At 37.9% G+C, this 27,337-nt stretch overlaps 1 protein-coding gene across 3 annotated transcripts in view; it reads right to left on the reverse strand.

Moving 5' to 3' along the window:
- FAF1 (Fas associated factor 1) overlaps positions 1-27,337 on the reverse strand; it is a 620,612-nt gene that overhangs the window by 487,549 nt on the left and 105,726 nt on the right. For all 3 annotated transcript variants that reach the window (XR_010321387.1, XR_010321388.1, XM_010591294.3), the window contains exon 2: positions 24,864-24,932. Coding sequence is in view for 1 of the 3 variants with exons in the window: in XM_010591294.3 (XP_010589596.1) it covers positions 24,864-24,932 (69 nt within the window). In the remaining 2 variants the exon portion in view is untranslated. The remainder of the gene's footprint in view (positions 1-24,863; positions 24,933-27,337) is intronic.

Raw genomic sequence — 27,337 nt, forward strand, 5'->3', positions numbered from 1 at the left:
GCATTAGTGAAAACAATCAATTTTGGATTATGAGTTACCAGACTAAAATGTTCTTGCCCCATATAATATTCTCACCACAGAGTCCTACAAAATCAGCCCTCTACCCTTTACTCTTACTTCTCCTCTTAGCACACTCTCTCCTTTGCTTACTATACTCTAGGCACATCAGACTTTTATTTTTCTTCTAACACACGTTTACACTTCTCTTTGGCTCTGCAATGCTTTTTCCTCAGATCTTTGTGTGGCTGGCTCCTTATCGTCAGATCTCGGCTAAAACGCTACCCCATAAAATAACCTTACCCAACTCCACAATACAAAATAACCCACTATCTACCCTCAGCCACTCTATTCCATTATCCTGTTTGGCTTTCTTAATGATATTTATCATTTTCTCAAATTATATTATATATTTATAATTTCTACCTCACTCCCCCCAAAACACACAAGTTCCAATGACAGCATGGACCTTGTTCACTGCTATAACCCTTGTGCCTAGAAGAGCGCTGGCACAGAGTTAGGACTCAATATTTGAATTAATTAATAACTGAATGAGATAAGCCCATTTTTTAATTATATACTGCTTTATAGAACATCATGGCAGGTGGTAGGAGTAGAGATGTTATTGATACCAATTACCTATGTTTAAAACCAAAACCTAAATTTGCTGTTTAAACACACTATTAGTGATCACAACTGATTTTTAAGACACTGTGAAAAGAAAAATGGTTACAATGAGAAATGTCTGTCCATGGCAGATACTCAGAAGCAATAATGTCATTTTTTCCTGCTACACCTGGACACGATGCCAGAAACCTTAATACAATGCTTGAGGCAAGTACTATCAATTGTCTTTACATGCAGACACAAAAAACTGAACACTGTTGCCTTAAGCATTAAAACTATTCATCTCTGATATAGTAGAATTTGAATCTAGAGTCAAAAGACCGAGGGCTTCAAGTCTGGCCCCACAACAGAGTCAATACAATGGTGGAACCAAGAAATCTAATCAGGAAAAGTGGACATACAGGGTACAAAAGAAAGCATAATGGTAGCAGGATCAATGAATTTATAGATTCTAGCATGCTTTGGAGTCTCCAAGTAGTGCAATTGGTTAATGCACTTGGCTACTATCCAAACATTGGCAGTTCAAGTCCACCCAGAGACACTTCGGAAAAAAAGCCTAGCAATCTACTTCCAAAAAATCAGCCACTGAGCACATGGAGTCACCGTAAGTCAGAATAGACTTGACAGCAACTGGCTGGTTTGCTTTAAGGATTTTCTAAGTCTGGTTATTAAAGAGTATAAGATGGTGACAGCAAAGAGGGATATCTGATATTAAGATTACAAAGGGAATGGCTGTGATTAGTAATGACAAAGTTAAAGTCAAGACTATAATAGAGAATGCCTGAGGCAGGATAAATGTTTCACAGGCTGGGAGGAGGAAAAGGTTTCAAGTGCCAAGGGATGACATAACAAATGAAGGGTTTAATAATAGAAAAGGTACAGATATATAAAATCTGGCTGGAACTTCCAGGTAACTAAGTCAATAGAGGCCACCTAGCTATTTGTCACCCAAAATTTCTATCTGTGTCAATTATCAGTGTATTGTCTCTCAGCTCTGAATGCACTTCCCAAGTATGTTCCGTGGTTAAAAAAAAAAAAAAGAACTCTTTTAAACATTTCTACTTTACAGCGAGTATGATGTTAAGGTTTCTCAACAGAGGGCACTGGAAGGATACTGCAGGAAAAAGAGGCTGTCCCGCAGCTTCTCTCTGCAGCACCGGGACCAGCAGTGTGGTGTGACAACATCCAGTGGAGCTATGCCATGGTCACAGGCCCAGAACACGATCCTTCTGCAACTCTGAAGTCTCAGTCTGATGATAATCTTTCCATGGCTCTCTCGACATGGAAACCAGGCTCCAAAGGCCTCCTGCCACCACCAGCACCTTGACTTCCTCTGCGAGCCCCTATATACAGCTTGCCTGTGGCCAGAGTTCCTTCTGGAAACTCTCCACTTCCACAAGCAGCTTGCCTGTGGCCCAGAGGGTCCCTATCCCCTGTGTGTGTGTGCGGTTGCTGATTTGCTCCCCACCTGCACACTAGACAGGTGCCTATTGCTTGCCCAGTGACAGCAAACTAGCCTTGGCCTAGTCAAACCACTGAACTTCTCGTTTATCCAGTGGGCTGAACTACACCTTCTCCAACAATGTCTGAATGCCTTCCACATTTGTCCTTCCTTGGGTACTCTCCCTCAGCTTTAAGGTACCCTACAGAGTTTCCCTATATCTTATACTTACTTGTTTATCATAGTAAATAATTCCTTATATTAAACTTCTCCTGTTTACCCTACTGTGTGATTTTCTATCTTCCTGATTAAACCCAGACTGATACACTGTCTAAAATAATACTAAACAACAAGAAGAGAAAAATAAAGCTAAACAAAGACCATGCCTTCATCATGACTTGAAGACAGAGAATACTGAAACTTCAAAGTAATTGTGAATAAAATGAGAAAAATTACCAAATCCCAGTGCACAATCTCTCATGCACCTGGTCTCACCCTGCAAAGACAGATCCGGAAAAAGAGAAAAGGGAAGCTAGAGAAGGTGATTAAGATTGCTCCAAAACTACTCCCAGAGAGCCTAAGTCCAACCTAAGTCTGAAAACACTAAAAAAGTATATGAGCACATCAGAGCACAGGCTATGAAAGGAAGGAACTTCAAAGAAAAGCACAATTTAAAGGGTCAGGCATAACTTAAAGGGGCAGTCTAAGAAACAGAATCTGTGGAGAGAAAAAAGCAAAAAGAAACTGAGAAGCCTCTTTGGCAAAGGAGTGGTAAAGGGGAAAAGAATCAGACTGGGAAGTTTTAGGATCTTATAAAACAAAAGCGAACAATAACATCAGACTATTCGTTATCCCTTACTCTAATACCATCAAAACAAATTAAAAAACTTGCTAAAGTATATGCACTTCACTGACAGAAGAGAGCACCATAAAAAAAAAAAAAATCCTGTAAACCACACCAGTACAAAAATGAACATACACACACAAAATCAACAAATCCATAGGCACTACTGCAAAAGATCAGGAAACAAAATTTCACACATATCTACTGAGAAAAATTCTGTCCCAAAACACAACTACGAATTGAAAAAAGAACTATAAGTCAACACTCCAAACAGATTTAAATATACTCTAATAAGCATCTGAGAATATGAAAAACCACCTGAACCAGAAATTTTGAAAAAAACTAATAACAGAAAAACCAAAAGACAGGGAGAAATGAAAAGGAAGTTGATTGGTATTTAGGAAAAAGAAAGAAATAAAAGGTAAAATGATCTCAGAAATGAAGATAATAAATCACAAGGTTCCTCAATGGAAAATAGATATCAACAAAAATTTAATGTGAGGCATTGAAGAAAGGCAGAAAAACAACAAAGAAAATAAAAATAACAATGAAAAAAGTAAAAGGATCAGAGAGAAAGTAGCAGAAATAAAAGACAAAGAAGGAATAATATTCACATTTTCAAAGTCTGAAAGAAGAAAAACTAAACAATGGAACACAACTAAAATGTAAAGCTGTAATCTAAGATAACTTTCCAAAAATACAAAAAGGCATGAATCTACATCTTGAAATGGCTCCCTGGATGCCTGGGTAAGATTAATTCAGAATGATCAACTTATAGTCAAATTCTAGTAAAACTATTAAATTTCAAATATAAAATAAAATCCTCGAGGCCTCCAGACAAAAAGATCAAATAACTTACAAAAGCAAAAGAAGAAGACCAGCACTGGACTTTCCAAACCAATATACAAAACAAGGCAACAAGGGAGGAGCATTTTTCAAAAACTCAATGAAGCAAAGTATGAACCAAGGATTTTATACACAGCCAAACTGTTCTTCAAATATCAGGGTGACAGAAAAATACTTTTCAACATACAAGAAAGCTGCACCAATCAGCCTTTCTTGAGAAATCTACTAAAGAAGGAGCTTCATCCAACCAAATGACAATTATAAAAATTTAAGTAAAAGGACCAATAATATTTAAAATACATAGAAATACACACCACTGAAACAAAGACGGGACAGATGGATGTTTTATAATGTAATTTTTTAAACTGGGGAAGAGAATGTGAAAGAGAAATAGAATAAGCTCATTCATTGTTACATAGATAAAAAGTGGGCTTAAAGTACATTTACCAAATCCAAAACCAAATCTGTTGCTGTCGAGCCAATTCTAACTCACAGTGACCCAGTAGGACAGAGCAGAACTGCTCCATAGGGTTTCCAAGGCTGTAATCTTTATAGAAGCAGGCTGTGACATCTTTCTCCCGCATAGGGGCTGGTGGTTCAAACCCCCGATCTTTCGGTTAGCAGCCGACTGCTTTAACCACTGCGCCATCGGGGCTCCTTTAAAGAACACTTAAATACTGATAAGCCAGATGGCAAAAAGTTAAAAACAGGACTAAGAGCATTAAAAAATAATTTAAGTGCAAAAATAACCACAAAAAACAAAATATAAACTTTCTTAAATACCGAGAAAAAAAATCACTGTAAACAGAGCAAGAAAAATACATCTCAAAAAAAAAAATAGCAAATACAACACATAATTATAAAATATCAAAGGAGCCCTGGCGGCCCAATGGTTATGACTCGACTGCTAACTAAAAGGCTGGCAGTTCAAACCCACCAGTGGCTATGTGGGAGAAAGAACTAGCAATCTGCTCCCATAAAGGTTACAGCCTCGAAAACACTATGGGTAGCTCTACTCTGTCACTGAGTCAAAAATGGACTCAACAGCACCTAACAACAACATAAAATGCTAAGAAAGCATTGAAACCTAACATATCAATTATATTAATGGATGTGAATGGACTTAACTATTAAAAGAAAAAGATTTTCAATTTGGCTTGTGAAACAAGAGCCAACTATATGCTGTATACAAGAAAACACCTAAGACAACTTCAAAATGACTAAAAATAAAGGGATATCAGGTTAATGGAAACAAAAAAAGACAGCAGAGGAAGCTATCTAATAACAAAGTACAACTCAAGCCCGAAGCATTAAACATGACACAAAAAAGTCACCATTTATTATTCATATGAATGTGTACACGAAGATATCTAACATTATGAGCAGAAAACTACAGATGTAAAGAGATACAGATACAAATACACCAGTAATAAACCAAAAAACCACTTCCTTCAGTCAAGTTGAACTGAGGAAAGACTACATACACTACTCAATTTAAGACAGATCAAGTAAATCGTAAGTAAGGAAGTAGAAGACCTTATGGATATAAACAAGGTAGGTCTTTTGGATACATAGAACATATAAACCAATTGCCATTGAGTCGATTCCAACATATAGCAGCCCAATAGGGTTTCCAAGGAGCAGCTGGTTGATTCGAAATGCCGATCTTTTGGTTAGCAGCTGAGCTCTTAACCACTGTGCACTACCAGGGCTCCACATAACATACAGAAATATATAATGTACAGGGATGATATATGCAGTCATTACATATATATACGCAAACAGTTAACCCTCTTGGCTGCGAACCAAAAGGTTGGTGGTTCAAGTCTACCCAGAGGCACCTTGGAAGAAAGCCCTGGTGATCTACTTCTGAAAAATCAGCCACTGAAAACCCTATGGGGCACAGTTCTACTTTAATACCAATGAAGTCGCCATGAATTGCAATCAATTTGATGGCAACTGGTTTTTCACTTAAATATATACATATACACACACACACATATATATCATATATACACACACATATACATATACTATACCCTAATAATACAGAATTTCCATTCGCACAGCTAATGACACATTCGCAAAAATCAATCATATGTTAGGTCACAAACAAATAAAACTTGCATAAAGTAGAAATATTATGAACAATACTCTGAATACAACACAATGAAACTAGGCGTTAACTAACGAGAAAATAGAAAGGACCTTGCATCTGGAAATTTAAAAGCCATGTACTACACATTTCTTTGGGGAAAGAAAAAATACAAACTGAAGTTACAGGTGCCTTTAAAAATAATGACAATGGGTCATTAGAGAGCTGGAAAGAGTGCTGCCCTCAATCTTACAATGAAAGAGAGAGAAAGCCAGTTCATGGTACCTCACTGGAGCAATAAGGTCACAGGGCAACCAGCTAGACCAAAATCTGAGAGACAGGTGCCTGCAGAGTGAGACAAGACATGAACACTAGCTTAACAGGGCAAGAATTCTGCTGGGGTAATTGACAAATTGGTGGAGACCAAGACTGCACTGGTGAGAGAGGGTACAGGCCCTATGGGATGCAAATAAGTGGGGGGTGGGGGGGGGCTGCTGCACACTTTTACAGGTTTTTCCTTCATGAACACCACCAGAAGCTCAGAGAAAAATATTGGGAGAGTCCTGAAAAAATCTCCACTGAGATGCAGAACAAAGGGAGAGAAACAGAAAACACTATGGAAGGAACACAAAAATCCATCAGGATCCTTCCATCTCCCTCACAAAACAAAAGCCTGAACCTGAGGGGGAAAGGCAACACCCACAGAAACTAGAAGAAGGGATGAGGAAAAAGAAAAAAATCCTCTACCCCAAGGGGAAGGTTAAGAAAACATGCTAGGCTCAGTCAGAGCCATAGCTGGGGAGAGATAAGGGCTTTGAGAAGGCCATACCCCAATACCCAGGGACTCAATGCCTACAGAGGATTAAAGTTTTATCAGAATAACAGAGAGCCCCTCCAGTTCCCATGGTCAGGCTAGTTGGCACACAGTAACAAGTAACTTGTAAGAGACACACCCTCCCTGAGGAACTACTCAAAGGGAAAATCAAAAGCTGAGAGTGGAACAGCACTTAAAACAAACCAAACAATGTCTGTCAAAATCGGCCAACCACTCAAAACACAATGTATCACTAGAGGCATCTGAAGACGTTGGTGTACTGAGCATAGCCATAGGAGAAACAAACCTCAAACCCAATTCAACTCAAAATTAGATCAACTCAAACCCCTGCATTAAAGTCTTAGCATAAAGAAAGACATGCCCATTTCCAGGTATAAAAACTCTTACCTAAGTCTCTACTACCCTACATAAGAGCTTTACCTTTCAACAAAAAATTATAAAACATACCAAAAGGCCAAAAAAAAATACTTGTAAATGACATGCAATCATCATAAACAGATTGAGATGTGATAGAGATGTTAGACTGACAAGAAAATTTGAATGACTATGATTAACATGACAAAGCCTCCAACGGGAAACACAGACATGTAAAGCCAGATGGGTAATTTCAGTAGAGAAATGGATACTATGCTATGCTAGAGATTTAAAAAAAAAAAAAAAACCCACAGGAACAGAGATGAAGAATATCTTCAACAGGCTCTTCAGAAGACTAACAAAGTCAAGGAAAGAATAAGTGAACTTGAAGATAGGTCTAGAGAAATTACTCAAACTGAAACACAGAGGGAAAAAAAATGGGGGGGGCAGGTAGGGAAATAGATCAGAGTATCTAAGAGCAATAAGACAAAATCCAAACTATTTAATAAATGCATAATTAAAATCCCAGAAAGAAAAGAGCAGAATGGCACACAAAATAAAAGACATTACCCTTAAGATTGGTTTCCTACTTAAAAATCATCAGTAGGAGGCCAAAAAGGTCAACAATTTCTCAACAGCAAAGATGAAAAGGTAAGGGGGCAAGGAAACTACACCACTGGAAAGAGAACAAACAGAACAGAATCAAAGAGAATATTGACATATTTTGATGAATGTATCTAATGACACTAACAATTTGTGTGGAAACTGTCAAATGTGAACCTAACTTGCTCGGTAAACTTTCAGCAAAAACTCAATATTATTTTTAAAAACAAAAAAATAATGGCCAAGAATTTTCAAAATCCTTTCAACAATTATTACACATTATTTTTTAAATATAGAATATGTGTGTGTGTGTGTGTGTGTTAGGGTAAAGGGAATAGGGTATAATAAGATAGCAGGGGCTAAGGGTTCAAAGAGCAGTACCACAATAAGTGCTACGAAGTTTCAGAGACAGGTGTCTCCACTGAGGGAAGAAGCTATTAGGCCAGAAAAGGGATAGGACTTCAATTGAGCCTTAAACGAAGGAAAAAAATTGGATGATCAACAAGAAAGAGGAGGGGGAAATCGGTAGAAGACCTATAAAAGCAGAAACTTGGAGGCAGGATATACATGGCATGTTTCAGGTTACTGGTTAATTTGGCTGAATTTTGAAGTCACAGCTACTCCAGACTTGCGGGAGCTCATTCATGATGAAGATGAAGGGTTAAACAGTAGAGGGTTTCAATTAAGCTACCAAGAAAGATGGCTCAAATTCTATGATAGAGGCATTCAAAGAACAATTCCACTACACAGTTTCCTATAACTAAAGTGGATGTAGACAGAGGATAGTTAATCTTAGAGTACCTTGGTATCTGAGGAACTTTGGGATTAGGTTTACCATTCATTATTTACCATGTGGAGAAATTTTAAGCTTGGGTGATTTTTCTGTCTTTTGGGAGGGCAGGGAGAAAAATATGTGTTTGAGCAAAATTGAGAGCATGCAAAGGATAAAAAAACAAAAATTAGATGAGCACACTGGAAATATAAAAAACTTACTAAAATATTGAATTAAACAAAATACAAAAACAAACAACAAAACCTGGAAATAGATTATCAGAAGAGAATGAAAATGAAACCTGGGAAGGTACAAGCATGAAATATAAACTTTTCCATGTATATACTTTAACATTTTACTTAAAGATAGTAAAATATAACTAAAGTCTTTAAAGAAACTTATTTTACCATTAAGTAGTATTTTTTATAAAACTATCAATATTAAGATAAAGAATTATAGAAATGGGAATTTTTAACTGCCATATTATTTTTCTTTTCCAAGCACACACTCATTTATGTCAGCTGTGCCTTGAAACCAGCAAAGAGAAACTGCAAGTCAGCACATTTACAGGTGTGCTAAACCACTGAATCTGCTGCAGTGATTTTTTGTTTAAACCACTTTCAATAATAGAAATAAGTTAAATACCACAGCAAAGCAAATTGTTGAAAACAACTCATTTTTCTCATTTTTATTTTTTTATTGTATATTAGATGAAGGTTTACAGAATAAACTAGTTTCTCACTGCACACTTATTATACATATTGTTTTATGACATTGGTTAACAACCCCACAACGTGTCAAAACTCTCCCTTCTTGACATTGGGTTCCCTATTACCAACTTTCCTGTCCCCTCCTCCTGCCTTCTAGTCCTTGCCCTTGGGCTGGTGTGCCCCTTTAATCTCATTTTGTTTTATGGGCCTGTCCAATCTTCGGCTGAAGGGTGAACCTCAAGAGTGACTTCATTACTGAGCTGAAGGGGTGTCCAGGGGCCATACTCTCACGGTTTTTCCAGTCTCTGACGGGCCAGCAAATCTGGTCTTTCTGAGTTAGAATTTGTTCTACATTTTCCTCCAGCTCTGTCCAGAACACTCTATCGTGATCCCTGTCAGAGCAGTCAGTGGTGGTAGCCGAGCACCATCTAGTTGTACTGGACTCATTCTGGCGGATGTCGTCGTGGATGTGGCCCATTAGTCCTCTGGACTAATCTTTCCCCTGTATCTTTAATTTTCTTCATTCTTCCTTGCTCCCGAAGGGATAAGACCAGTGGAGTATCCTAGATGGCTGCTCACAGGCTTTTAAGACTCCAGACGCTACTCACCAAAGTAGAATGTAGAACATATTCTTTATAAACTATGTTATGCCAATTGAGCTAGATGTTCCCCAAGACCACGGTCCTCACAGCCCTCAGCCCAGCAATTCGGTCCCTCAGGGAGTTTGGATGTCTCTATGGAGCGTCCATGACCTTGCCTTGTATAAGCTGTACTGGCTTCCCCAGCATTGTGTAGTCTTATCCTTCACCAAAGTTACTACTTATCTATTGTCTATTTAGTATTTTTCCATCCCATCCCTCCCTGCCTCGTAAACATCAAAGATTGTTTCTTTTTGTGTGTAAACTTTTTCATGAAAAAAATTCATTTTTTAAATCAAGCTAATTTGTAGGTTAGCAAGCTTTTAAAAAGATAAAGGTCAAAAAGATAATTTAAACAACCAAGCTATTTACGTTTTTATTTCCTTTTAAATGTACAAGTCATACGAAGTATATACTACTTTCAAAATTAGCATAAAGCTAATTCAGCAGTGAGCAGCCATTTCATTTAGTTTAACTGTTCTGAAACAGTTTAGAAAAGCAGTACTAGAAAACAACAGAGTAATATTAGCCACGTGTTTCAAAATTGTATTTAACAACGGACAACATCATTTCCTTCTATGTGATTAACATATCCACATTTTTATTAGATCTTAAGACCTCTGTCACTTTGAGGCTGCAACAATGGGCTCAAGCATAACAATGATTGCGAGGATGGCGCAGGACCAGGCAGTGTCTCGTTCTGTTGTACACAGGGTCGCTGTGAGTCGAAACCGACTCAACAGCACCTAACAAACAAAAACAGGTGCCAAAGACAAAATAAGAAACAGAATTCTTTTTCTCTAGAAGCTTAGAATCTATTTGAAAACAAAGTAAAAACATCACTAAAGCACCGCTAAATGTACAAGCTCTTTCTCTTGACAGTGTGAAATCAGTTGAGTGGTAGAGAGAAAAAAACAGAATAGCACACTAAACCCCAAAAAATAACCAAACCCATTGCCACCGAGTCAATTCTGACTCACAGCAACCCTATAGGACAGTGTAGAACCGTCCTACAGTTTCCAAGGAGCGTCTGGTAGATTCAAACTGCCCAACTGTTGGTTAACAGCCTTACCACTTAACCACTACACCATCACGGTTTCCAATAGCACACCAGGTAGTCAAAATTTAATCAACAACCATAAACCATGACTTTAAAGCTATGAGAACTTAGATCTGGGTTTAAAATTACAGGGTTACCTATTATCAGCTGTGAGCCTGCACGTTTATTTAACTTTATTTGTTCTTACTTTTCTCATCTATAAAATAAAAGTAATAACTATTGCAAGCTTGGCTGCTAACCTAAAGGTCAGCGGTTCAAATCTACCAGCCACTCCACAACAGAAAGATGTGGCAGTTTGCTTCTGTAAAGATTATAGCCTTAGAAACCCTATGGGCAGTTCTACTCTGTCCTATAGGATAACTGAGTCAGAATCAACTCTATGGCAACAGGTTACCTCTCGACCTGTTTATACTGCTGTGAGGATTCAATGAAATAAATGTAGTTAAATCACTTGACATAATGCGTTCCACAAAGTACCCTCAATAAAAGGAGAGAGGATAAATAGTAGCATGGTAGTCAGATTAAAAACTGAAAAATTCTGTCGAATGGGCTTATGGTCCTTTGAGTGCAAGAGAAGCAAAGAAGGCTGCCACAAAGGAGGAGAAATTGATATGATGAGATATTCTTTCACAGTAATTTCTCTTTTGTCATAGCAATGATTTGTGCTAATATAAGCCAGTGTCTGATGGCCATTGATGAAAGGCAGTGCTAAACGCTTAGCTGCTTTCTAGTGATGAGAGAAACTCATTATATCACTGGTTAGACTAGTTCATTCATAAAACCATAGGTGTTTATAATATTGTGCAAAGTAGAAAAACAGCACAAATTCAAGGAACTCTTAAGCCACATCCTGAGCAGGGTAGTGGAAAAAAAACTGTTCTAAGTAATTTTAGAATAATCAGTAAAATACACTTCTTCAAAGGCAAAAACTGGTGGGAGAGAAATGACTCAAGGCACCTCAGTGAGCCTTAAGATGAGACAAATTATATGCATGATAATTTTCCTTAGTTTTGGCCCTTCCAATGGAAATGACTTTACCATAAGCTTCTACTAGTCAAAAGCAACTTTAAGAACTAGAAATTCAGTGATAATCCAGAAATATATATTTTTGCAATATTGTAGAAAACATAGCTTAAAAAAAAATATGACAACTCTGAATAAAGCCTTTCTTCAACAAAACAGCTACATCAGCACAGGCAACAAACTAGAGCAAAAATTGAGTGGAAAGTTCAAAAGTAATTTCCTAAGAGCATATAGTACTTTTAAAGTAGTATGACTAGGTTCAAGTTTACTTTTACTTTATTTCACTTAGCATTGGGTTATCAAGTATATGTCACATATCTTTGCCTAGACCTGCCAGAGCTTACTAGAAATTTTAACTTATATAAGGAGTTTCATATATACAGACTGTCTTTGAAACAACCAGCCTAACATTTTGTCCTGCCATTATCTGCCTTATAAAGTTGTTAAAAGGATTAATGGAATATTTACAAGCACTTCAAACTTACATAGTTCTACTAAGTGTTAGCTTATACTATTATTCATAATTAACTGCTTTTCATAGAATCTTAACAAAAATTGGGCCATAAAAGACTCTTAACAAATACTTCATGAATCAAGGAATCTTGAGAATAATCTAGTCCAAATTCCTTATCTTATGAGGAAATTCAGAGGTTCACACAGAAGTAACCTGGCCAAGGCCACACTCAGTAAATTAATGACAAGAGGTATCTTAGATATCTAATCCTGCTGTAAAACAAATACCACGAGTGGGTGGCTTTAAATAACAGAAATCTATTTTCTCACAGTTGTGGAGGCTAAAAGTCCAAATGAGGGCACTGATCACGTCAAAATTCCTTCCCTGCTGGAGGCCCTGGGCATTCCATGGTTCCTTGGCGTTTCTTGGCTTGTTGACCATCCTCACGTGGCATTCCCATTTCCCCTGTATGTCACCATTTTCATACTGTTCTTTTTATAACTCAGAAATGATTAGATTTAGGGCACACCTTACATGAGAATGAGCTTATTAACAAAACAAAAGAAAACCCCTATTTCCAAACAGAGTACAGGTACAGGGGTTAAGATTTCAAAACATATTCTGAAGTGACACAATTCAATCTATAACAAGAGGTTTGAAAAGCCAGGGCTCTTGATTCAAGATTAATGCAATGCACTTAACCACTACAGTTAGTTATAGTTAGCTGCCTAACATTTACAAACCGTACAGAATTCTTCACTCAACAAAGGTATTCTACATTAAAAACACAAAGTGAGCAATGGCTGGATTTTGGAGCCCAATTTATAACAATCATATAGCACATTTCCACGTAAGACAGCAGTCTTCTGGTGGAAGATTTTAACCCACTGCCAAAAATCCTTTTATGCCACTCTTCTTTCTGTGTATAATTTTAAAACACACATCTTCAAGGAAGGAAACTCAAACGCAATGACATTAACCTTATCTCAAATATCTGTCAGTTTGTCATCCTATGGGTGCTTGTGTGTTGCTGTGATGCTATAAGCTATGCCACCACCATTCAAATTCCAGCACGGTCACCCATGGCAGACAGGTTTCAGCCAAGCTTCCAGACTAAGACAGTCTAGGAAGAAGGGCCCGGCAGTCTACTTCTGAAAAGAATTAGCCAGTGAAAATCTTATGAATATCAGTGGAACACTTTCTGATATAGTGCCAGAAGTTGAGCTCCTCAGGTTGGAAGGCAGTCAAAATATGACTGGGGAAGAGCTACCTCCTCAAAGCACAAAAAAACCAAACCAAAACCAATGCCAGCAAGTCGATTCCAACTCACAGTGACCCTACAGGACAGAGTAGAACTGCCCCACAGGGTTTCCAAGGAGAGCCTGGTGGATTTGAATTTCCAACCTTTTGGTTAGCATCTGTAGCACTTAACCACTATGCCACCAGGGTTTCCGCTCAAAGTAGAGTCGACCTTAATGGCGTGGATGGAGTGAAGTTTTCGGGACCTTGATCTGCTGAGTGGCATGACTCAAAATGAGAAGAAAAAGCTACAAATATCCATGAATAATCAGAATGTGGAATGTACTAAGTATGAATCTAGGAAAATCAGATATCAGAAATGAAATGGAATACACAAACATTGCTATCCTAGGCATTAGTGAGCTGAAATGGACTGGTATTGGTCACTTTGAATCAGACAATCATATGGTCTGCTATGCTGGGAATGACAAATTGAAGAGGAATGGTGTTGTATTCATCATCAAAAAGAGCATTTCAAGATCCATCCTGAAGTACAACGCTGTCAGTGATAGGATAATACCCATACACCTACAAGGAAGATCAGTTAATACTGCTATTATTCAAATTTACACACTAACCACTAGGGCCAAAGATGAAGAAACTGAAGATTTTTACCAACTTCTGCAGTCTAAAATTGATCAAACATGCAATCAGGATGCATTGATAATTACTACTGATTGGAATGTGAAAGTTGGAAACGAAGAGGTACTGGAAGTTGGAAAATATGGCCTTGGTGACAGAAACAATACCAGAGATGGCATGACAGAATTTTGCAAGACCAATGACTTCTTCATGGCAAATACCTTTCTTCACCCACATAAACAGCAACTATACACGTGAACCTTGCCAGATGGAATACACAGGAACCAAGTTGACTACATCTGTGGAAAGAGATGATGGAAAAGCTCAATATCATCAGTCAGAACTAGGCCAGGGGCCAACTAGAGAACAGACCATCAGTTGCTCATATGCAAGTTCAAGTTCAAACTAAAGAAAATTACAACAAGTCCACTAGAGCCAAAGTATGGCCTTTAGCATATTCACCTGAATTTGAAAACCATCTCAAGAACAGATTTGATGCGTTGAACACTAATGACCGAAGACCAGATGAGTTGTGGAATGACATCAAGGACATCATACATAAAAAAAGCAAGAGGTCATTAAAAAGACAGGAGAAAAAGAAAAGACCTAATTGGATGTCCGAAGAGACTCCGAAACTTACCCTTGAACATCCAGTAGCTAAAGCAAAAGGAAGAAATGATGAAGTCAAAGAGATAAACAGAAGATTTCAAAGGGTGGCTCGAGAAGGCAAAGAATTGCAATGACATGTGCAAAGTCCTAGAGTTAGAAAACCAAAAGGGAAGAACACACCCAGAATTGCTTGAACTGAAAAAACTGAAGAAACAATTCAAGCCTCGAGTTACAATACTGAAGGATTCTACGGGGAAAATATTAAACAACACAAGAAGCATCAAAAGAAGATGGAAGGAATACAGGGTCATTATACTAAAAAGAACTGATCAATGTTCAAACATTTCAGGAGGTAGCACATGATTAGGAACCAATGCTACTGAAGGAAGAAGTCCAAGCTGCACTGAAGGCACTGGCAAAGAACAACGCTCCAGGAATTGACGGAATACCAATCAAGATGTTTAAACAAACGGATGCAGTACTGAAGTGCTCACTCATTTATGCCAAGAAATCTGGAAGACAGCTACCTAGCCAACTGACTAGAAAAGGTCCATATTTATGCCTATTGCCAAGAAAGACGATCCAATCGAATGCAGAAATTATCAAACAACACCATTAATATCACACGCAAGTAAAATTTTGCTGAAGATCATTCAAGGGTGGCTGCAGCAGTACACTGACAGGGAACTGCCAGTGGTTCAAGCCAGATTTAAAAGAGGATGTGGAACCAGGGATATCATTGCTGATGTCAGATGGATCCTGGCTGAAAACAGAGAATACCAGAAAGATGTCTGCCTGTGTTTTATTGACTATGCAAAGGCATTCAATTATGTGGATGATAACAAATTATGAATAACATTGGGAAGAATGGTCCAGAACTCTTAATTGTACTCATGAAAAACCTGTACATAGATCAAGAGGCAGTTGTTCAAACAGAACAAGGGGATACTGCATGGTTTAAAGTCAAAGGTGTGCATCAGGGTTGTATCATTTCACCACATTTATTCAATCAATAAGCTGAGCAAGTAATCCGAGGAGCTAAACTATATGAAGAACAGGGCATCAGGATTGGGGGAAAACTCATTAAAAACCTGTGTTATGCAGATGACACAACCCTTCTTGCCAAAAGCGAAGAGGACTTGAAGCACTCACTGATGAAGATCAAAGACTACAGTCTTTACTATGGATTACACCTTGACATAAAGAAAACAAAAACCCTCACAACTGGACCAATAAGCAACATCATGACAAATGGAGAAAAGACTGAAGTTATAAGGATTTCATTTTACTTGGATCCACCATCAAAGCCCACAGAAGCTGCAGTCGACAAATCAAATGATGCATCGCGTTGGGCAAATCTGCTGCAAAAGACCTCTCTAAAGTGTTCAAAAGCAAAGATGTCACCTCGAAGACTAAGATGGGCCTGACCCAAGCCATGGTGTTTTCAACTGCCTTATATGCATGTGAAAGCTAGACAATGAGTAAGGAAGACTGAAGAAGAACTGACGCCTTTGAATTGTGGTGTTTGAGAAGAATATTGAATATACCATGGACTGCCAAAAGAAGAAACAAATCTGACTTGGAAGAAGTATGACCAGAATGCTCCTTAGAAGGAAGGATGGCAAGACTACATCTCACATACTTTGGACATGTTATCGGTAGGGACCACTCCCTGGAGAAGGACATCATGCTTGGTAAAGTAGAGGGTCATCGAAGAAGAGGAAGACCCTCAAGGAGATGGACTGACATGATGGCTTCAACAATGGACTTAAGTATAACAATGATTGTGAGGATGGCATAGGAGCAGGCAATGTTTCGTTCTGTTTTGCATAGGGTCGCTATTAGTCGGGATTCACTCGACGGCACCGAACAACAGCAGCAGCAATTCTAAGCACAGGACAAAGTGAAAAACGACCCAAGTCTAAGGTAAACGGAGGTAGGAGCACTACAGGGTTCATGTCAGGTGTAACAGTAGACAGAGACACTTCCCACTATTATATAACTGATGGTTGGGATTGTGTATCAACCTGGCTGGGTCATGATTTGCACTGTTTTGGCAGTCATGTAATGTTGTGATCACTTCCCTGCTGAGATCTGATATGTGATCACCCCCATGATGGGATCTGCTGTGAGCAGCCAATTGGCTGGGGGAGTTTCCTTGAGCACGTGGCCTGCATCAAATGTGGGCAGACGTTCAGGCAGGGCTCCGGGGCTTCTGCTCCTTCTAGATCCTACAGCTAGCTCCTGTTTATCTGACCTCTGGTTCTTAGGACTTGAGGTAGCAGCTTACCTGAGGTCTTGCCTGCTGATCTGGGGCTTAGTCTATCTTCACAGCCTGTGAGCAACAGCCCTGCTCTCCTGACTGCCGATCTTGGGTTTGCCAGCCCCCATGGGTACATGCATCAGGAGAAGCCTCTTTCCTGACCCATGGACTTGGGACACTACAGCCTTTATAACTGCGTGAGCCATTTCCTTGATATAAATTTCTCTATACATACATATATTTATACACTTTACTGGCTCTGCTTCTCTAAAGAACCCAGCCTAAGACAATAACCCAACCTGAAATCACCTCAAAATAACTAGATTCAACTGTGGGGTGATTAAAACAGTTTGAAAGCGCTGCTTTACTGAACAACTACCTACATAATAAAAATAATGTGCAGGATTAGGAAAAGTCACTAATTATTAGTATACCTGGGGCTGGGTGGTATTTTCATATAGAACACTTTTTATTTGTGTCTAAATCTATATAAAACCAAACCCACTGCCATCAAGTTGAGTCTGACTCATAAAAACCCTATAGAATGGACTGGAACTGTCCCATAGAGTTTCCAAGGCTGTAAATCTTTATAGAAGCAGACTGCCACATGTTTCTCCAATGGAGCAGCTAGTGGGTTCTAACAAACCACCATCCTTTTGGTTCGCAGCCAAGCACTTAACTACTGCACCATCAGAGCTCCCTGAGTCTATACAGAATAGCTAAAATTTTTACAATCATTATATATTCAGGAAGTTATTCCCATTCCTGATTATGATATACATGGGTAAGAGATGCTGTCTTATCAATTTTCCTGTAAATTTCTCAAAACAGAGATTATATATAGTTATTTTTTAAGCCCTGGCTATATTTAGCATAAGGAGCCGTGGTGGTATAGTGGTTAAGTGCTTGGCTGCTAACTGAAAGGTCAGCGGTCTGAACCCACCAGCCGCTCCATGGGAGAAAGATGTTGCAGTCTGTTTCCGTAAAGATTTGCAGCCTTAAGGTCAGCACAACTGGACTAAATCAAAAGCAAAGAAGTTTCCTGAATAAACTGAATACTTCAAAGGCCAGCATAGCAGGGGCAGGGGTTTGGGGACCATGGTTCCAGGGGACGTCTAAGTCAATTGGCATAATAAAATCTATTAAGAAAACATTCTGCATCCCACTTTGAAGAGTGGCGTCTGGGGTCCTAAACACTAGCAAGCGGCCATCTAAAATGCATCAATTGGTCTCAACCCACCTGGATCAAAGCAGAATGAAGAACAGCAAAGACACAAGGTGATTACGAGCCCAAGAGACAGAAAGGGCCACATGAACCAGAGACTACATCACCCTGACAGCAGAAGAACTAGATGGTGCCCGGCTACAACCAATGACTGCCCTGACAGGGAACACAACTTAGAACCCCTGAGGGAGCAGGAGAGCAGTGGGATACAGACCCCAATTCTCGTAAAAAGACCAGACTTAATGGTCTGACTGAGACTAGAAGGACCCCGGTGGTTGTGGCACCCAGGCCTTCTGTTGGCCCACGACAGGAATCATTCTCAAAGCCAACTCTTCAGACAGGGATCAGACTGGACAGTGGGTTGGAGAGGGATGCTGGTGAGGAGTGAGCTTCTTGGATCAGGTGGACACTTGAGGCTATGTTGGCATCTCCTGCCTGGAGGGGAGAGGAGAGGGTAGAGGGGGTTAGAAGCTGGCGAAATGGACACAAAAAGAGACAGTGGAGGGAGTGGATGGGCTGTCTCATTAAGGGAAGAGCAACTGGGAGTATACAGCAAGGTGCATGTAAGTTTTTTTGTGACAGACTGACTTGATTTGTAAACTTTCACTTAAAGCACAATAAAAAAAAAAAAGATTTGCAGCCTTGGAAACCCCATGAGGCACTTCTACTCTGCCCTATAGGATCACTATGAGTCAGAATCAACTCTACGGCAATGGGTTTGGTTTGTTTTGGTTTTGTTTTTTATATATGTACCTAGCACAAAGGAGCCTGGGTGGTGAAAAGGTTAAATTCTTGGCAGTTCAAACCTTCCAGCAGATCTACAGGAGAAAAGACCTAGCAATCTGCTCCAGTAAAGATTATAGCCTAGGAAACCGTGTGAGGGTCACTATGAGTCAGAATCAACTCAACAGCACACAACAACATACCTAGTGTAAGCCTGGAGAGACTATGAGTATTCAGTGCTTACCAAATGAATTTTTTTTTTTTAAGTCCATAATAATTCCAGATTGTGCCGCCTAACTCACATTCCTCTACACTGCTCTAGTAAAATGTACACGAAAACACTGGAGGAGAGGTTCAGGTGATAAATATAAAACACTGGAGGAGAGGTTCGAGTGATAAATACAAAAAATTACAAATACAGGCACATCCTAGGTTAAAAACTTAAATTAAGCAAACTGTTCCATAAGGCCCATAAAATACAGAACAGTGATAATCATCTTATATATACAAACACAAAATGTAACAAAGGCAAAACAGAACACTAAATATAAAGTTCAGTGATTCTAATGAAAGTCTGAGCTAGTAATTGGGTGAATCAAAATATTTAAGTTTTGTTTTTTTAAAAATCACAATACAAGTTAGTGCTAATATAAAAAGAGGAGAAATGATAAGTTTATACAGCAAGATAGTTTCATAGCACAGCAAATCTTTACTATGGATAAAGGTGGATTATTTATAGGCAAAAGCCAGCTGGATATACATTTCAAAAGAAAGCAAAATTTAAGGCTATGAAAGATAGCTTGCTTTTATTTGGGCCTGATACAGTGTCAGACTGCCCTTCTGCAGAAATACCACACCAGGTATTTTTAACTCAAGTGATACTACAATGTTTCTAAAATCAAATAACTCATATAGTTTTAGAGCACCTGTAACAATCAGTAATTCACCACTATCTGAGAAATTTCTTCTCATTTTGAGTCGTGCTACATCAGCAAATAAAGATTCCGAAAGCTTGACTCCATCCACGCCATTAAGGTCGACTTTACTTTCAGAAGGCAGATCTTCCCCAGTCATATTGAGTGCCTTCCAACCTGGGGGGCTCATCTTCAGACACTATATCTGACATGTTCCACTGCTATTCATAAGGTTTTCAGTGGCTAATTCTTTCCAGAAGTAGACTGCCAGGTCCTTCTTCCTAGTCTGTCTTAGTCTGGAAGCTCAGCTGAAACCTGTCCACCACAGCTGGACATCATGATAAATGCAGAATAGATTGAAAGTTGTCAAGGATTTCATTTTACTTGGATCCACAATCAATGGCCATGGAAGCAGCGGTCAAGAAATCGAAAGACGTGTTGCATTAGGCAAATCTGCTGCAAAAGACCTCTTTAAATTACTGAAAAGAAAAGATGTCACCTTGAAGACTGACAGCCATAGCGTTTTCAACCGCCTCAAATGCATGCAAAAGCTAGAGGACGAATAAAGAAGATCGAAGAACTCATGTATTTGAATTGTGGTATTGGAGAAGAACATTGAACATACCATGGACTGCCAAAAGAACAAACAAATCTGTCTTGGAAGAAGTACGACCAGAATGCTCCTAAGAAGCAAGGACGGCAAGACCGTATCTCACATACTTTGGACATGCTATCAGGAGGTATCAGTCCCTGGAGGAGGACACCCTGCTTGGTAGAGAGTCATCGAAAAAGAGGCCTCAAGGAGATGGACTGACGTGGTAGCTGTAACAATGGGCTCAAGCATTGTGGGGATGGCAAAGGGCTTAGCAGTGTTTCATTCTGTTGTACATAGTAGGGTTGCTATGAGTTGGAACTGACAGGATGGCACCTAACAACAACATCTGAGAAAAGTCAATACTCTAAATAGGCTGCATTGAGAACATTTCCATAATCAATAAATGTTTTAATCTTCAAAACTAATGAACATGGACCAATGAGAAGTAGATGAAGAAAGAACTTACATCCATCCTCCCAACCAGTAATTTCCACCTCAAACACTTGAATTCCATAACCCCAAGTCCATAACTTCTCTATTCTCCAACCCATTTCCTTCTCACCAGTACCATGCAATGGTGGAATTTTTAGCCTCCGTCAATAATTTCTATCAGCCCCTCTAAAACACAACCTAAAATAAACAAACTAAATAAAGCAAAGAAGTTGCTACTGCAAAAGCTGCTCAAGACAAGAAACCTGGATCACCCATTCAAACAAGTTGCTCTCCCTCTACCCTCTACATAGAAACGATGGAGTTGTCACCTATACCATGCTTTATACATTCATGTACTGTGGAGTACAGGACAGTAGTTAAAAGCATCAATTTAGAGTCGTGCAGGTCTGGGATTCAGATATTAGCTCCTCTGCTTGTTGCTGTATGATCACAAACAAGTAGCTTAATTTTTATTGGCCTTGCGTTTTTTTTTAAGTTGTGAAATTACACACACAAAAGAGGACATATATGAATAAATATTATAAAGAATAAGATAAACATCCATGCATCTACTATTGGCTTCCAAAATACCAGAAACTTCTAAGCCTACGGAAGAACAGGGTGAAGACATGGATAAAAACGACTTCTGTCAATATAAATTGTTTAGTTTTGACTTCGAAACAATGTAAATATTTTAGTAATTATAAAACAAAATAAAGTAAAAACATTTTAAATCCTACAAATTGACTATACAGTTGGTGATTTAACCACACAGAATGGAATTAGTTCAAGTGTCTCTAAAAGACTACGATTCGATTATCATTCCCTACTTAGGTATAACCTAAGACAAAAATGATTATAAAGAAATCTTAAACTGTTTTTTTTAGTCATCACACGGCTAGTAACAACATGGGTATTATTGTGAAAAAGTATCTGTATATTAATTGATAAAGCCAATATCTTTATGCTAGTATCATTAGTAACCAAAAATTTTACACAGGGAACACAAAAACAAATTGTGGCCATTAAAAACCACAGAATTCTAAATTTGAATTGGAAATATCAGTAAGAACTTACAATGTGTTTTAATTTAATTTTTTTTTTCCCAGCTCTGTCCACTTAAGACTTAAAAGCAACTAACCCAATAGCAGTGAGAATCTCTAGTATCCAGATTATAGTCTCTAAATACTATTTCCTAGTAAAAGGAACCTGGGCTCTTTAAAAAGGCTAATTTCAGAGTGGGAACAAGAAAGGCACAAGATGAGCCTGGAACATCTTGTTGTACTGGAAAGCAAAGAAAAGCTACCAAGACCACTAGATTCATGTCAAAAGGACAAAACAGCCAAGTTGAAGGAGCTCCCACTGGCCAACATGGGAAAATTTAAGCATCAAAAAGAATAAAAAGTACAATTGATGGAAACACATCAACTATATTAACAATTCATTAGTTGGTAATAACTTAAAATTTTGGGGGTTATCTTAGGAAGCTATTAGGGAATGAATTCCTTATTCAGAAAACTGGTAAAAAAAAAATGGAATCAAACATTTATTTCTATATTACCTGTTTTTTAACAGTAAGTAGTTGATATGGGAAAGACTTTCACAATAAAAAAAATAAATGCAGAAGAAATTATAGAACTAGAATATCACCAGTTAGCAATCCCTACCTAATAAAATGATGGATATAAGCAACAAACATCAAAGGAAGCTAAATTACTGGGTGAAAAGCTGATGAGGAACTTTATAACAGATGAAAAAGACTAACAACACCTGAACCTTAACATCATAAAAACTTTAGGCAGCCAGATCATATATTCTCTTGATGTGATGCAGTTAGAAATTTTTAACACCACCTACTAAATATTTAAGTCAAAAATGTAACCGGAATCTAATCAACGCTCTAGATCCAACAGTTTGTAGGAACCACAGAGGATTGAAGAAGTTAAATAGCAACATGCTGATATAATCAACAAAATCCAGGACGAGATATTCTACAGGAAAACTGACCCAGTTTCTCCAACAAGGAGCCCTAGTGGCACAGTGGCTTAGAGGTCAGGCTGCTAACTAAAAGGTTGGCAGTTTGAACCTACTAGCTGCTCCTTGGAAACCCTATGGGCAGTTCTACCCTGTCCTACAGGGCCACTATGAGTTGGAACTGATGCTATGGCAGCAGGTTTGGTTTGGTTTTTTTGGTTCTCCAATAAATAACAGGCAAGGGGGAAAATATGGATAGCAGGGGAGGTGTTTAAAAAGAGACTTATGAGATACATCAAACAAATACAATGCACAAACCTTGTCTGGCTCTTGATTCAAACAAGCTTAAAGATAACTACAGGCAATACTCGGATTACAAACAAGTTGCCTTCCTAAATCTGTCTTTAAATTAAGCTTATACATAAATCAGAAGTTAGGTACAGTTCGTATCTAGCATCAGTTAATCAAATGTGCATCTTAATATATAGTATACCGTGTAACTTCCTATGCATAAAAGACATTAAAGAAACACTTCCAGATACACTAAAACATCTTTAACATAATAATACGGTAATAATAGCAATTTGATGTGTGTTGCAAAGTAGCACTTGTTTATTATTACAAACCATTGCATATACCTCAAATTTTTAATATAATAGGCTTTAGGAGAGGGCTGGTTCATAACTATGTGTTGTACATAAGTTGGATGTTCATAACCCTGGGACTGCCTGTATAAGATAATAGGGGAAATGTAAACTGACTGAATATTTATTGTATTTTTAGAAGTAACTAACACTGGTATTGCAATCATTTTTAAGTCTTTATTTTTTAGATACAGTCCAAGTATTAATAGATCAAAATATACGATAACTGAGATTTACTTTAAAATAACCAGTGTGGGGAAGGAGAAATAAATAGGTCAAGCTTGACATGCTAATTTTTGGTGGATACATTATCCTATTCTGTCTCTGCTTTTTTATGTGTGAAAATTTCCACAATAAAGTTTTTTAAAAAGGAAATACTGCTACAATAGCCAAAAGGTGGAAACAACCTAAACATCCATCAACATATGAGTGGATTAAAAAAACCAAACTTGTCACCGTCAAGTCGATTCCAACTCATAGTGACCCTACAGGACAGAGTAGAAATTCCCCATAGAGTTTCCAAGGAGCACCTGGTGGATTCGAACTGTGACCCTTTGGTTGGCAGCTGTTAACACTTAACCACTATGCCAACAGGGTTTCCAGATAAACAAAAGGTGGTACATATATACATTGGAATATTACGCAGCCATAAAGAGAAATGAAGTCCTGATACATGCTACAATGTGGATGGACCTTGAAACATTATGTTGAATGAAATAAGTCAGTCGCAAAAGAACCTTTACTGCTCCAATACTATTGTACAATGCATTTCTAATTTGCTTTGCAATAGATGACTAAGGTTCAGTGCTGTGCTGAGCCCTGCCTTTTGAATTTCTGCCAGCAAAATTTAAAAAAAAGAAAAACTAAACTAATAAACTGCCTGAAGCTCACATGAAAAACCACAGCCGAATGCTACTTCTTTAATTGCTTTAGAAAGGAGTAACTATTAGTGAGGGCCTGAGGAAGTGAAAGGAAAGCATCAAATAGAGTCATTCGTACAAGCCTCTCCTTCCAAATCCTCTCCAGCACAATATTACACAGGAAGATGAACCTTAATACAGAGTAAGAGAACAAGTTTGAAAATTATTTAAATTATCAAAATGTTCATAATCATTTAGTAATTTAACACTGACCTAAATATGAACTTTGTATTAAAGATATGACATTTAGATTTTACTCATTTAGATCAGACTTACAGATGGGCTATGGTGTACTGGTCCCATACAAGAAATGTTAAAGACGTTCAAGAGTTCATAAAATTTGATTACTGGTCAGTCATTTATGAAAAAGAAAAAAGTACTTACCACTAAATCCCAATTATTTTGTTCAAGCAATGTAATAGCTTCGTCAATGTTTTCAATGCCAGTACACGCCTGGAAACAAAGTAAATAAGCATTTCAGGTATAATCTTTGGAGTGGAAAGGATAATTAGTCTTAAAAATGTTAAGTAGCATACATGTAATTTAAATTTGAACAAGTATAATGAGAAAAGCCCAGACATTCAACCCCTAACATTTCCCAGCATTTTCCACACATAGTTTGAAAAAGGTTAATTGCAAAGTAAATTTACATTACATTCAAATAACAGGCAATAAAATAAAGTATGTTTAAATATTGAGCTTTGTATCCCATGGTGATTTCTAGATAATCTTCTAATTTGCCTAGAACAACTTTCATTAAAAAGTTCCTTATGAAAAACCATATGTAAGAAAATGAGCTTCAACCCATACCTCTACACCTTACGTAAAATTAACTCAAAATGAGTAACAGGCCTAAATATGAAACCTAAAACTATGTAACTTCTAGATCGGCACTGTCTGTATTGGTAGTCACTAGCCACATGTTGCTAGTGAGCCCCTGAAATGTGGCTCATCTTGAGCTAAGTAAGCCGTATGAAAATAAAAATGCAAAGTATCTCATTAATAATTTTTCTATTGAATACATGAGTTGAAATGATAGTTATTTGATATTAGCTTAAATAAAACATAATATAAAATTAATTTCACCAGTTTCTTTTTACTTTTCTAATGTAGATATTAAACCAAACCAGCTGCTGTAGAGCTGATTCCGACTCATGGCAACCCAACGTGTTTCAGAGTAGAACTGCACTCCACAGGGTTTTCAATGGCTGTGATCTTTCAGAAGTAAACTGCCACGCCTTCTTCCAAGACACCTTGCAATGGATTTGAATCTTTAATCTTCCAGTTAGTAGCCAAGCACTTAACCATTTGTACCACCCAGGGATACTAGAAAATTTAAAATTACATATGTGGCTTTCATTATGTTTCTAGTGCTGTTAAAAAAAAAAACACAGAAGGAAATCTTTATGACCTAATTAGGCAGACTGCTTAGATTTAACAGCAAAAGCACAATCCAAAAAAAAACTGATAAAACGGGCTTCATCAAAATTAAGAACAACTGTTCTTCAAAAGATCCTATTAAAAGAATGAACAGGCAAGCCACAGACTTGGAAAAAATATCTACAAAACATATAACAAAGGACTTGTAACCAGACATATAAAAAAGTCAGTTTTAAAAATTAAAAATAGTCAAATATTTGAACAAAGACATCACCAAAGAAGACATACAGATGACAATATGCACATGAAAAATGCTCAGCCTCATAAGTCGTTAGAGGAACACCAACCCCCTTACCCAAAAAAAAAAAAAAGAAAAGAAAAGAAACCTACATACATACAAAGAGATACCACTTCTACGGTTACAATAGTTGAAATCCAAAATGCTAACAATACCAATGGATGGCAAAGACACAGAAAAACCAGAACTCTCTCTCATACACTGCTGAGGGGGAAAGGAGATGCAAAATGAAAAGCCACTTTGGAAAACAATTTGGTACTTTCTTAGAAAGTCATGGCCCAGCAACCCTACTCATAGGTATTTACCTGAAAGAGATGAAAATTTATGTTCACAAGAAAACCTACACTGAATGTTTATAACAGCTTTATTCATAATCACTGAAAACTAGAAATATTGCAAATGCCCTTCAGTTGATGAATGGATAAATAGTGGTACATCCACATAATAGAATACTACCCAGCAACAAAAATTAACAAACTACTGATGACACAAAATTACATGATTGAATTTCAAAAGCATCATGTTAACTGAAAGAGCCCAAACTTAACACTATATACTGCATGACTGCATTTATGTGGCATTCTGGAAAAGGCAAAATTATAGGATCAGAAAATAGATCAATGAGTGCTAGGGGTTAGAAGTGGGATAGGGGTTGACTAAAAAGGGGACCAAGTGGGGATTTTTTTTTAAGTGAGTCATCAAAAACAGTGGCTTTTACTGCTTGTGAATGTTTTTTTAAAACTGAATGTGTTCCCAGAGGAACTACATGGTGCCGGCTACCACTACCATACGCTCTGACCAGGACCACAACAGATGGATCTTCATAAAAAGGAATAAAAATATTGAACAGAACTTCAAATTTTTCCAAAAAATCCAGACTTACTGGACCCACTGAGACAGGAGAAATCTCCAAGATTCTTGCCCTGAGATATTCTTTAAGCCTTGAACTGAAACTATACCCTCAAGACACCTTTTAGCTGAATAGCAGGTTAGCCCATAAAGTAATGGATATCGCCCTTGAGCACTACATCTCTTAAAATAACCATCTATATGAGACCAAAGACATCACGCTTGGCAGAGTACAGGATCAACGGAAAAGAGGAAGATCCTCAACAAGGTGGATTGACACAGTGGCTGCAACAATGAGCTCAAGCATAACAACGATTGTAAAGATGGCACA

This window comes from Loxodonta africana, chromosome 3 (assembly GCF_030014295.1).
Source record: "Loxodonta africana isolate mLoxAfr1 chromosome 3, mLoxAfr1.hap2, whole genome shotgun sequence".
Lineage (NCBI taxonomy): Eukaryota > Metazoa > Chordata > Mammalia > Proboscidea > Elephantidae > Loxodonta > Loxodonta africana.